The sequence below is a fragment of the Barbus barbus genome (genome assembly GCF_936440315.1).
Source record: "Barbus barbus genome assembly, chromosome: 45".
Taxonomy (NCBI): Eukaryota; Metazoa; Chordata; class Actinopteri; order Cypriniformes; family Cyprinidae; genus Barbus; species Barbus barbus.
The window spans coordinates 24,036,798-24,050,660 of NC_136723.1; the positions used below are offsets into that span (position 1 = coordinate 24,036,798).

General features: G+C 35.7%; 2 protein-coding genes across 2 annotated transcripts in view; both read right to left on the bottom strand.

The window, feature by feature from the left end:
• vcanb (versican b) overlaps positions 1 to 7,992 on the bottom strand; it is a 30,967-nt gene extending 22,975 nt beyond the window's left edge. The window contains exons 1-3 of the mRNA XM_079407832.1: positions 7,854 to 7,992; positions 6,975 to 7,048; positions 5,093 to 5,503 (exon numbers count right to left, since the gene is read on the bottom strand). Of these exons, the coding sequence (XP_079263958.1) occupies positions 5,093 to 5,503; positions 6,975 to 7,041 (478 nt within the window). The 5' untranslated portion in view covers positions 7,042 to 7,048; positions 7,854 to 7,992. The remainder of the gene's footprint in view (positions 1 to 5,092; positions 5,504 to 6,974; positions 7,049 to 7,853) is intronic.
• Positions 7,993 to 9,642: 1,650 nt separating this feature from the next.
• Positions 9,643 to 13,863, bottom strand: part of xrcc4 (X-ray repair complementing defective repair in Chinese hamster cells 4) — a 44,548-nt gene continuing 40,327 nt past the window's right edge. Inside the window, exon 8 of the mRNA XM_079407637.1 lies at positions 9,643 to 10,010. Coding sequence (XP_079263763.1) covers positions 9,896 to 10,010 — 115 coding nt within the window. The 3' untranslated portion in view covers positions 9,643 to 9,895. The remainder of the gene's footprint in view (positions 10,011 to 13,863) is intronic.

A 13,863-nucleotide genomic window follows, 5' to 3' on the forward strand; every position in this document is an offset into this window, starting at 1 on the left:
TAAAGCTATTGTTATGTTAAATGTTTAGGCTATGGCATAACATAAAGTATGGAACATAAAAGAAGATAATTTGAGAAACATCTCAGTACTTTTTGTTCATGCAATGAAAGTCACTAGTGACCAAAACAGTTAAGGTACCAACAGTAAACGGCCAAAATACCTTCTTTTATGTTCTACAAAAGAAATTCAGGTTTGAAACAACATGAGGGTGAGTAAATGATGACAGAATTTAAATAATTATTTCTTTATTTTTGGTAAACTATCCCTTTAGTGTTTTTTTTTTATATATTTACTTTTTAATAAATGAAATGATAATCTAAAGTAGAAACTAAAACTACCATCAGTAAACCGGCAGTAAATGTCTTTATGAGTTGATTCGTTCAAACGGCTGATTCATTCAGGAATTCAGTAAACAGCTCTCTTTATGAATAGGCTACTGAATCATTGGTTCACATGATTCGTTCAAACGGTTGATTCATTCAGGAATTCAGTAAACAGCTCTCTTTATGAATAGGCTACTGAATCATTGGTTCACATGATTCGTTCAAACGGCTGATTCATTCAGGAATTCAGTAAACAGCTCTCTTTATGAATAGGCTACTGAATCATTGGTTCACATGATTCGTTCAAACGACTGATTCATTCAGGAATTCAGTAAACAGCTCTCTTTATGAATAGGCTACTGAATCATTGGTTCACATGATTCGTTCAAACGGTTGATTCATTCAGGAATTCAGTAAACAGCTCTCTTTATGAATAGGCTACTGAATCATTGGTTCACATGATTCGTTCAAACGGCTGATTCATTCAGGAATTCAGTAAACAGCTCTCTTTATGAATAGCCTACTGAATCATTGGTTCACATGATTCGTTCAAACGGCTGATTCATTCAGGAATTCAGTGAACAGCTCTCTTTATGAATAGGCTACTGAATCATTGGTTCACATGATTCGTTCAAACGGCTGATTCATTCAGGAATTCAGTAAACAGCTCTCTTTATGAATAGGCTACTGAATCATTGGTTCACATGATTCGTTCAAAACGAGGATTCATTCGGAAACTAAACACCACTGTTTTGGAGACGCACAACAATTCTGCTGTGGCTTTTTAGCTAATATTTCCGTTGCCAAAATTGAACAAAAACACAATATTGTGTTTAAAATATAGCACAATAATAACATCTTATTTACTGCACTGTTGTATAAAGTCACATTTGCACTCTTCATGACAAAAACAGTACCCATGTGATATCGCTTATCGTATGATATAAATATGAGACAAAAGCTCATACAGGGGCATTTTTGCACCAATATATTGAATTTTATGGCATAACTGCATTTAAGGAGTTGTTACCCTGCATTATATTTGTCAACAGTCAACTGTATGAAATGTAAGATGACGTAAAGGTCTGGGGGCGGGGCCAGCGCGTTAACTGCATTAAAATATTTTAATCGTGTTATTTTTTCATAACTAATTAATTAAATTAAAGCATTCTACTAATTAGTAAAGAAATGGGATGAATTTATGCACACAACATTTAGAAAAAAAAGGAAAGGGAAGTGGTGTGTGGCCAAGTATGGTGACCCATACTCTGAATTTGTGCTCTGCATTTAACCCATCCAAGTGCACACTCAGTAGTGAACATACACCCGGAGCAGTGGGCAGCCAATGCTACGGCGCCCGGGGAGCAGTTGGGGGTTCGGTGCCTTGCTCAAGGGTCTCAGTCGTGGTATTGAGGGTGGAGAGAGTGTTGGTTATTCACTCCCCCACCTACAATCCCTGCCGGACCTGAGACTCGAACCCATGACCTTCAGGTAACAAGTCCAACTCTCTATCCATTAGGCCACGACTGGCCCAAAGAAGAACGTTTGCAAATGAAAAATAAAATTAAAGCTGCAGTCCGTAACTTTTTTTTGGTTAAAAATGATCCGAAATCAATATTTGAGCAAGTACATAACCAGCCAGTGTTCAAAACTATCGCCTTACTTTAGCTCGATTCACAACTGTTAGCTTATAATAATGTTTTCTAATTTGAGTGGTACGGGTAGGTTTTTGTGGGAAATTCGAGCATTGCACTCGATCGTTTATAGTCTTTTCTCACAGCAGCTGTAATAATTAAATGCATCATTTTGATGGCGGACTGTGATCCAGAAAGGATTATGTGTTTATGAAACACATGTGAATGATATTAAATTATATTCCAGTTTTAAATGTGCTTCTGATTACAGATAGCCTGGGATTACACAAGATTTGTATTTTAAAGAAAACCAGTTCAAAGGGAGCATAGTTTGCTTTTTGAGTTGAAAGAATGTATTAATATGAAATTAGAATAGTATGACAATTAGATATTAGACTGTACAGAAATTGAAATCTACATGCTAATACACACTATACTCAGTCACACAATGCTGATGTTGTTAACATTAATAATTAGAGAATAAAGTATAACAATAATAATAATTTTCACGGTTTGATGTGATATGAGCTAACCGATCGTTAGATTTAATCACCCTTGGTAGCGTGATTTATGGTAATGTTTTTTTCCTCAGTTGGTCAGAACAAACGTGGCAGACTTGTTATTTACTTGTTCAGATGGCAATATACGGTGAAAATTCTTATTTGGGTCATATATTCCAAGATATAGGCTAGAATCTGTGATTGCGAAGTACAGTAAATATCCACACCGGTGAGGTGATTGCCACACATTCACCTCAAAACATTAGATTAATCTGTGCCGGAGCACAACTCACGCACAAGGCTGGAATTCCAGGCTTTCAAACATAGATGGCGACAACGAGGCAAAACTTATGGACTGCAGCTTTAAAGGGAAAAAATCAAGTCAGAAATAAATTTAACAGCAAAAAAAAGCACTTCTGCAGGTTCCCAAATCACAGGTATCTGTTCACTGTTTTTCACTCAGACAAACAACATAAGTTGAGTTTCATAGCTGCTGTTGAAATCATAGTTACATGTTGAATTTAATACTGTAGCACAAATGAGTAACAGTACAGCGATCGTTGCTTTAGCAAACACTACTAATAAGGCTCAGAACAGGTCATGCAGTCTGACTCTGTTATTTGCCCTTTTATGGGCTTTTCAAGTCTTTTTTGGGTACATTAGCAGAGCTGCTGGCTGACGGGCCAGGTTCTGAATGCTCTTTCCTCAGAGGGATGGCAGTGTGTTTTTTGGGTAGACGCTACCCTTGAGTGGCAATCAGCGCTGCCTAATAGAGGGCATTGAGTGTATTTGGCAGGAATGCACATGGCTCTCTACGGGCCTACAAACACTCCAACAGCACCGTCTCACCTGAGCCAGATGTGCTCAGGTTTTACTGCACAACACAACGCCGTAAACAAATACACTGCTGTTTGTCACAGTTTCTTTCACGTTTTCTGTTGGATGATGTTTCAGGTTTAATACAAGTTCATTTCTTGCATGTATAATGTTTGAGTGTTGTGTATAAACATTCCTAGTGTGTATTTGAATACTCTGTATACTTTCAATCTTTGCATGGCACCGTCTTGCAAGAAAACTGTTTCTTGAATGATTTTTCAGACATTCGTTCATAATGCAGTCATTCAAGGAAACAAACAAAAAAAAGCTTTAACATTTTCTTGTATTGATTAAAACACAAAATCATTCACCCTGCCTTTCTATTACTTAGAAACACAATAGGGCCTTGTCAAGATTTGAGGGAAATCCAGACTCTGAAAGTGATTTTTCCAGACTCTAAAGCAAAATAATCTTTCTCCCTTGTCTCCTGACAGGAACGCTGTTCCATTTTGGCTAGCGATGACTAATTACATCATCACATGTGCTTACGAGAGTAAAAAAGTGCAGCACATCTGAGAGCCATTGCTGAACAACTCTGCCAATGGGAATCCTGCTGAAGGAAGTTAAAGAAACACCATTTTACTTTGCAACGTGACATATTTCCGCATCAAACATGAGAAAATATATATAGTATATATTATGGTAAAGAAAAAAATATTTTGCATGCTCATTTCCCCTATTTTTAAGTTTAGATCACCATTGTCTTATCTTTAAAACCAATAATAATTTAATATATTATATTATATGTAAAAATATAATTTTATATGTCTAAAATTATCAATCTAATAATTTGCAAATATCAAAGTGAACATTTAATATAAATTAATATATTATTTAAGAAATAATACGAGCAATTTCACTTAAATAAATAGCATTCATATTTTCATATCATACATTAATTTGCAATCCATTTTACTTTAATAATATGAAAACTCTAGGCCAGGATTTATCTGGATCATGAAAACTGGCCCCACTTAAAGTTAAAATCTTAAAATAATATGATTATTAATTAACATTTAATTAAAGTATTTAATAAGTATGAATTAATATATAATTATAATTGTATTATAGTCAACATATTAAATTTAGCATGCTCATTACCTCCATTTTTAAATATAAACTACCTTTGTAGTCTAATATTTAAAAACAACATATATTACAAACAACTATATTATATTTCTGGGTGAAACGTGAGACAAATGTAGGGCCAGATTTAACTGGATCAAACTTAAATAAAACATTGAAATAATATTAAAAATAGGGAATATTTAATTATAATATGTGATAAGTATTAATGAATATTTAATTATAATATTATAATTCAAATATTTAATTTAACATGCTCATTTTTGTTGCTATTTTTACATTTAGATTACCTTTATTGTTTATTTTTTACAACACTAATAATCTATAATTCTAAAAATATATAGTTATTATATATAAGTATATGAAATAACAAACCTAATCTTTAGCAAATCTCAAAATTAATATTTTATATTAATAAATTACTCATAATAATTGTAAACATTATTTTAATATTATACTTTAATTGTGATAATTTTTATACTCAGTACAACTGTATTTATACATTTAACAAATAATATGATTATTTTTTATATATAGCCAATTTTAGCTCCAGAAGAAACTCCTGAAAAGTAGCTGTTCTGTAACAAAATGGACTGTCGGTTGGAGGATCATATGAATACAGTTTGACCAGGAACATGTATTGCTTTCATAATTTGCATAGAGAATGACTGACCGCTGACGTCCAGGGAGACGGACTCTTGAGTGTCTTCAATGCCGTGCATGACCTCGCAGCGGTAAGCGCCTGCATCACTGGCCCTGAGCCTCTCTATGGTCAGAGACGCGTCGCCCTCGTCCTCAGAGTGTTTGGGAACCGATACCCTGCCTTTAAACTCCGGCCCCATCTTGAGGAAGCCATTCTGGGTCACGATCACGGTGATTTCCTCATCGCCCACGAGTTTAGTCCACTTGATGCGGAGATGGTCCTGGTGGGCGCTGGAGACCGTGGCTGTGGCTGCAGTGGTGGAGGTGCTGGAGCTGCTGGTTGGAGGCGGGAGGATGGAGAAATAGCAGGGCAGGACCACCTGCTCCGCCAGCGAGCCCCTCACCGGAGAACTCCTCTCCACCCTCATCCTACGAGCGGAGTCTGCAAACAAGAAGCAGATGGAGGAGAGGATACTGCTTAATTACGGTATTAAAAGAAACATAACAGTTTCATAAACCAAAAACATTGCAGGTCATCTTTCATACAGTATTAGCCACTTATAGCAGACCAGGGCTATTATCATTAACTAAAACTATATTCCCCGGTTTCACAGACAAGGCTTAAGACTAGTCCTAGACTAAAATGTAAGTCTAAGCTGTTTTAACTGAAATAAACTTGCACTGATTGATCTTAAAATATATCAGTGCCTTTGTTTTGTCTTGAGATGCACACCTGTAATGTTTTTTTTTTCTAAGGCACGTTTATAAAAATCACTTAAATGTCCTAATTGAACTATGGCCTAATCCTGGCTTAGTCTAAGCCCTGTCTGTGAAACCGGGCCTATATATATATAATAAAATTACTTGAAATTAAAAAAGTATTAACAAAAAAAAAACAACTTTGAATATTTCTAACTAAACAAAAATGAAAACTTTCATCTAGCTTAAATAAAGTAAGTTTAAGTACTAAAATAACAATAAACTAACCCTAAAACATAATGAAAACGATATATTAATATCGATGAAATATTTTAATATTTTGATATTCTAATTATAATTCTACATGTTAACCACTAGTGCATCATTGAAACTAAAATAACACTGTAGCAGACAGGAAGTAGTCGTTTAGCACACGACACACTGCTGAGCGATTGATAGTTGGTTTACAATGATTACAAGGGAAGCATAATATATCAGTTTCATATCATTTTTTTACAAATATATCATTGTATGTGTTGATTTTACATAATGTACATGCTCATTTCTCTTCATTTTAAGTTCAGTTACTTTTGTCATCATGTAGTCAATCTGTAAAAACACTAATACTTTAATAATACCAATAAATCTAAGCTTTAACCAATTTTTAAAAAATATTTAGGCTAATATTAGCACATACTTACTTATAAAATGTATTATTATATTTACAACTTTTATAATAAATAACTGATTTTATGAATATTTTTAGGACTCAATACACTATATTTATTATATGCAGTAATTGTTGATTCTTTGACAAATTGTTGCCATATTTGTTCCTCTGCTTTGGATAAAAGCATTAAATGCATAAATGTAAATAATAGGCCTATTAATATTTTTCATATTATGCATAAATGTTGCGATGCCTAAATTCACTTGTAGGCTATCATTTAAAATGAACAATAGTATTGAATTTTAATATCTGCCATTTAACTGTTATCGAGTCATGACATAAAAGTGATTATCGGTGATAATTTGATCGATATCGTCCATCAAATGAAAATGATAACTGGCTTATCAGCCAGAATATTAACATGACTGCATCCCTATAGCGTTTACCTAGGTTTGGACAGGCAAAATTGTTTTAAAAGAAAGAAGATTATCACTTTAATGAGAATAAAGAATAAAAAAACGCCTTAAAACACTCCAAAACTCACCATCTTTGGTTACAGCAGCGCTGCAGGCACAGACCAACCAGAGGATGTGCTTAACGTCCAATAACATCTCAGTTCTGTAAATAAATCAATAAAAGCTTTTCATTTGGTAAAAGCCAGTCATGAGTTTAGTTCGTTTTGCATGGGCAGCTCCAGTTTACTCCTAAACGTGGGTTGGTTGTCAAACTGCGGGTGTTTAATGTCCGTCTATGTCTTTGTTCCAGATCCAACTGGGTCTTTAGACACCCACTGTCTGTTTGCTTTCCTGTCTCCCTTTATCAATGCAATATATGGCTTTGCCATCAGATACAGAACGTGTTTATGAAAGCTTCATTCATAATTAGCGGTTAAAAAGGATGTATATGTTCCATCTTAATATACTGGACAGTCCTACTTTACTCATTCCTCGGAAACACAAAGATCATTTTGCGACAGCTGTGGTGACAGTCACACACGCCCTATATAGTACACACTATCAAACACTAGAGAGTGATATATATAAAGCACCTTCACGCAACAATTAACATCACCGTGAAAATCTCCAGCGCTAATGAACATCTGAAATCAACCCAAAGCTCGCATTCTCAGTGATCAGCGTTAAAGCAGAGCTGCTGTTTCAGTGATAGTGATGAGACAATGATCAGTGGATCTCCACTGAGAAGATGCCAAACGCAAACAAAGCTTCAGGTCTGACAACACAATCAAATGAGAAACAAAGAGATGTAAATCTGCTCTAATATCAAAAGACGGAGAGCAGAACATGGTCAGATTAGATGCAATGGACATTAACCGCAGCAAATGACTTATTCATGTGAAATAATAGTAATATTCATCACTTATCAATTAGGACATCATTGTTTTATAGAATAGAATAGAACTTACTTTTTCCTGTAGGCAGTCTTGGCTATTCCTGATTCTCCAAATGCAATCCTTCACAAAAAAAGTGCAAATATCTCTGATGCCCCAATAGTGAGCTGTAGACCTCAGTGCTCTTTCTTTCCCTGGTGCCCACGAAAAGACTGGAGACATGCGCCGGCAGCAAGTTCAAATTCCATGTCCACCCATGATTTCGTCAGTTTCCAGAGGAGGGGCAGAAAGTGCCCACCCAAAATGAATCTGATCCATCCTGCTGAAGAGGAAAGGGGATGTTCTGCGCTCTTCGAGTTGGTGCAAACTAGACCTTGAATCACTGATCACTTGGGTTATAAGTAATTAAAAACAAATGATCTGTTTCTCTTACTAACTTTATTATGAATGCATTGCGTACAATCTCGAAAAATGTCCGCGCAAAATCCAATTCAGTGTCGAACTGCACGTACATGTGAGAGCTAAAATAAGTGTCAGGCTTCGATTCAACTTTGCAAATGAAATGAGTATTCATTTGATAGATTATATGCACTAAACATTCGCAGTCCTGATCATCAAGCTGCTCTGTATTACGCGGAGTCGTGCGTAAAAGCGCATCTGTATCTCAATGCGCGGTCTGACAGAGCACTGATAATCTGATGGAGAAGGTGCTGATGGAGTTACTGGGTTATTAAGGGGTGTGAAAGTGACCAAATTATTCTTGTGAACTGATGTGAACTGCCCAACTCCACTTATAAGAGCTTGCCTGAGCTTTCCACACGGGGGAGAGACAGCACCTTTACCTCCTCTAGAAAAAAGCCTGCACCATTGATTCGATTTAGCTATTGCCATGTGCGAGATTACAAATCAAAATTAAGGTATAAGGCTGAAATTCATACCTTGCTGTTGAAAATTTTAAGGTTGGTGAGATTTTTTTAATGTGTTCATCAATGCAGCTTTTGTTGGATCAAAAATACATGAATATTTAGAAATTTTACATTTGAATATGTTGTAAAATGAAATGTATTACTGTGATGCAAAGCTGTATTTTCAGCATCATTACTCCAGTCTTCAGCGTCACACAATCTTTCAGAAATCATTCTAATATGCAGATTTGCAGCTCTAGAAAGATTTATGATTATTATCAATGTTGAAAACAGTTGTGCTGCACAATATTTTTGTGGAAACCTTGATAGACTTTTTTTTTTTGAGGATTCTCTGATGAACAAAGTTCACAAGAACAGCATTTATTTGAAATACAAATCTTTTGTAACATCATAAACAACTTTTCTCTGACTTTTGATCAATTTAAATTCTTCCTAAATTCAATCCTTGCTGAATAAAAACAATATATTATATTATACAATATATGCAATTTTACCTAGAAAACTGTTTGTTTGTTTTCCACCATGTGTGTGGTTACGTTTATTAATCAAATTTGAACATTTTTTATTACAGTTTCCTATGACAAAACAATTTTTTAGTACAAATATATTTTCTCAATAATATGAGATCATAAAGATAAGTAAGATTTTTTTTGAGAGAGAGTTCAAAGAGTTCACTCACCTCAGTCTCTATGATATTCTCAAAACCCATCATAGACTGGTTTGCTGGTCTAGCCAGCTGGAAAAAGCCCAGTCCTCACTAAAACCAGCAGGCCAGCCTGAGGAGTCTGCCAGGACCAAAAGATCAGACCCCCCCCCCCCCCCCCCCCCCCCCAGCAAAGATATCCATAACAAAAATGGTGTACAATAATAATAATAAAAAAAAAAAAATGCAAAAACAGTTTGGGATTAAAATCCATTTTGAAATATCACTACTTGGGGAATGAGAAAATGACATCTTTATTCACATTTATTATATTTATTCACACCTTACAGAGTTAAAATGGACTAATTCATAATCGTGCTCCACTTGCCATTAAAAAGTAGTATTCTTTTTTCAACTTTTATTGTTTAGCCAATTCATCTTTACTATAAAAATACTTTTAAAACATACAATTTTATTACTCCTCCAGTTTAAAAACAGTACAAAAGTCATGCTTATCACAAACAGTGCTCATTAGGTCCCAAAGAGGGTCATATATCATCGAACAGGTCGTCCGGATCAAGGTTCGCAGCAGCGCTTGCTGGTTTTGGTTTGACGTTTGACGTTTTGCTCGTCTCTGCTTTGGCCTCTTCGGTCGGCTTCTCTCTAAAATTACAAAGTGAAGGAACAACTGTCAGCAGAAGGTGAAGGTTAAAAACATAGCAGGAGCTAGTATAAGTCATGACACTGGAGTAAAGTCTGACTGCTGCCTGATTACAGTGACCCAGTCAAAGCCCATCCCACCACAGGCTCCTTGAAACGGGGTCAAGACTAAACGCTGCACAGTTCACCCTGCTTCTGTCAAAAAAAGCTCCTTTATAATCAGGCACATGCCATATGTTTTCAGCATCTCACATTTACTGCATGCTAACAAAAGGTCACTTTCAAGGTGAATCTGACTCTGATGAACATCCTGCTGGAAATATGTGACATAAATGCCCTGAAGTCAGAACTAATTTAGGCTGATATGAAGACAAAATGACTTTGGTTACTACATTGTGACAAAGTTAGCATGTCAGAAACGCTTCCTCAGCATTAAAACAAGAAAAGAAAGGCTAAACTGCAGTAATTCCCACAGGATCCTGTCTATAAGGGCTATGAAAAGCTTTTCAAAGCGCTAGAAGAAATCAGGTCACAGGGAAAATAAATGAGATTTATGGTCCCGTAAGCCTGTTAATTTCAGGATGTGCCGGGGATCATGTAGCCTTTTAAGAAAAGCTTGTCCGGTGGTGTAAACCCAATGCATATATCCAAATCAACAAAAGAATGGCTTCACCAGAAGAAGATTGAAGTTTTGAAATGGCCCAGCCAGAGCCCAGACCTGAATCCCATTGAACATCTGTGGGGTGATCTGAAGAGGGCTGTGCACAGGAGATGCCCTCGCAATCTGTATATATATACAAACAACTCTAAAACATGAAATGTGGAGTTGTCTGCTTTTGCTATAAAACAAACTTTTAATATGTAAATAAAGCTACTTTCAATGAATTTTGTAAATTGCCTGTATTTGTTTAGTTATTATTTAATCAAAACAACTTGATTGAAATTACTTGGAATGCGCAATAAAAAAAAACATAATTTCTGAAAAAAAAAAAAACATCGGTTTTTGCAAATGAACTCTTCATATATATTTATATACATACATACACACACACTTCTATATAAATAATGCATTAAATAAATAAATAGATTTATTTTAAGGATAATTCTAAGAAAAAGAATGAGTAAAAAGAATAAGAAGTGAATGCATTAAATAATGCACCAGGAATCATATTCAGAGTTTTCTGATTTTCTTGACTAATATTTGTGGGCTTTAATAAGCCTCACTGCGGGGGAAATGGAGTTTCATTAAAAGTTAACAGCGTCCACGTAAAGCATTCACACTCTTAAAGAGCCTGTCTCTGGAAACAAGCTCTTCCTTATTAGAAACAGGTTTGCATCCAGCAGTGTCCCCTCATAATGCAGCTACAGGACTCAGGTGAATAAGACACGGTTTTAGCGGATCATGCTGAGGAGATTCCAGAAACCCTTTAAGATCTTGGTGAATAAGTAAGAGCTGCTCCATAAAATACCACCATAATAACAATCAGGAAAAATAAAAGTGAAATATTCAACTGCAATGACCCCATTGGGAAATGGGGAAAACAAAGATTCACAACACTGAAATGTTACTGCCACATAAAGAGGAGTCAAAAAGTCTAAAACACATGGAAAATATAAGATTTTCTTCATGTAAATGTACAAAAAATGACAATAATATGATAAAACAACAAAGATTTTAAAAATAAGCATTTCAGATTGTGATCTATTTCAATGTTACTAATCATAAATGCAACACAGAAGCAGTTTGGCTGGAAGAATCAGACTTTTGGGCCCCAATGTACAAGCAACAAGGCTTTATATTGTAAAACCGATTGTGTTTCCAGGTTCATGATCCCGGCAGAATCGCATCCGAGGGCTCAACCTGCCACAAGTGCAGTTCAGGATTCAAATACTTGCTTCTGAGACGTGCGATTAAAAAAAGCTGTTTGGCAAAAAGGAAGAAAGTGTTAGGCGAGGTACACTGGGACTGAAGCAACAGAACTCTTTAAAAACACAGATGCCACATTCTGTTGCTTCAACTAAATCCATTTATTAGCATAATCATTGGTGTCTATGAAAAAGCATGCTTTACCGAGAATGAATCGCAGGCTGTTGATGTTCGAGTTTTGTTCCTTTTGTTCGTGTGATGTTAGCTAGTTAAAGGAATAGTTTGCCCAAAAATGAAAATTTGTTGAAAATATACTCATCCTCAGGCTGTACAAGATGAGTTTGTTTCTTCATTATAACAGATTTACAGAAGTTTAGCATTACATCTTTTGCTCACCAATGCATCCTCAGCAGTGAATGGGTGCCGTCAGAATGAGAGTCCAAACAGTTGATAAAAACATCACAGTAATTCACAAATAATCCACACCATTCCATTGCAGTCCACCAATTATTGTCTTGCAAGGTGAAAATCTGTGTGTTTGTAAGAAACAAATCCATCATTAAGATGTTTTAACTTAGCTTCCGGCCAAAATATAGAGTCCATGATCCATAATAACACTTCCTTAAGTGAAAAAGTCCATGCCATGTTGTCCTCTCACATCAAAACATATTCGTTTAGAATTGTTTTTGCTGTTTTAAATGTTGATTGATTTGTGCATATTTCTCTCCTGATTCAGATGAGTTAACTTTTTCACTGGCGAAAGCAATATTATGAGTGGAAGACTCATATTTTATGTTTTGAAGTTAAAAACATTGTAAAGATGGATTTGTTTTTTACAAATTTTGTTTCTTCACAAGATGTTAATTGATGGACTGGAGTGGTGTGAATTACCGTAATGTTTTTATCAGATGTTCGGACTCTCATTCTGACGGCACCCATTCGGATCCATTGGAATGCAAAATTTCTCCAAATCTGTTCTGAAGAAGAAACAAACTCATCTACATCTTGGATGGCCTGAGGGTGAGTACAATTTCAGCAAATTTTCATTTTTGGATGAACTATTCCTTTAAAGTATGAAACAGCTCCTGTTTGCAAACAGATCACGATTCTTCTGTAGAAATACAAAGAAACAAGAAAGGTTTGTATTTGGTCTTTTCTTGCACTAACAGAGACCAAAGAGCTTTTATAGGGTGTGTTGGTACCAAATAAACCCTGAGAGGCCTTAAGATTTTGATCTTTTTTTAATGTGTAAACACCAACATGGAATTAGCCGATTCACTCATTCTCATTTGACTCTCAAAAACCACATTTATTGAACTAAGTAACTCGAGCATCAGAAATGCGTCTTTGGTGCTTTCAGCAAGCCTTTACAACACAAACACAAAGTGAAACAATGCTTAGTCAGCGCAATTGGAGTGTAAACAGTGTATCTGCATTTCTGCACGTGTAAATATCGCGGTATGGTCAAGGGGTTTCCCTTGATCAAATGCATTGGACGCATCTGGAAGTCATTTTGACGTAACTAAACTCTCCTGTGAAGACAGCTTTGAGAGAGACTTTCCTACTGCACTCTGAGAGGAAATCCGTATGAGCAGGGATAACAGATGAGCACAAATGCAGACGCTGACGCCTTGTAAGCCGCTATAGTTGCTGTCATGATTCACTGGGAACAGGGCGGGAATTGTCTGCGGGTTGGGAAAAAAGGTCTTATGTTTCTTTTAAATTATTACGGACATGACGAGAAGTTCTGGAACTGGTTAAGAAAATGCAAAGGAGCCCAAAAAGGGGGAGAGATGTTACATTACGGTACAGTACGGAGCCAAATATCAGACTACAGCCATATTGTGACATAAGAAGCTGATGTAGGTAAATGTATGTTCACATATCATATAAAGTAAACCAATGGATGATTTTATTAGAACGATGCAAACAGATTGTAACACACTAAACAAGTCAAACTCAACATCCATCAAGCTGCCATATTTCGAT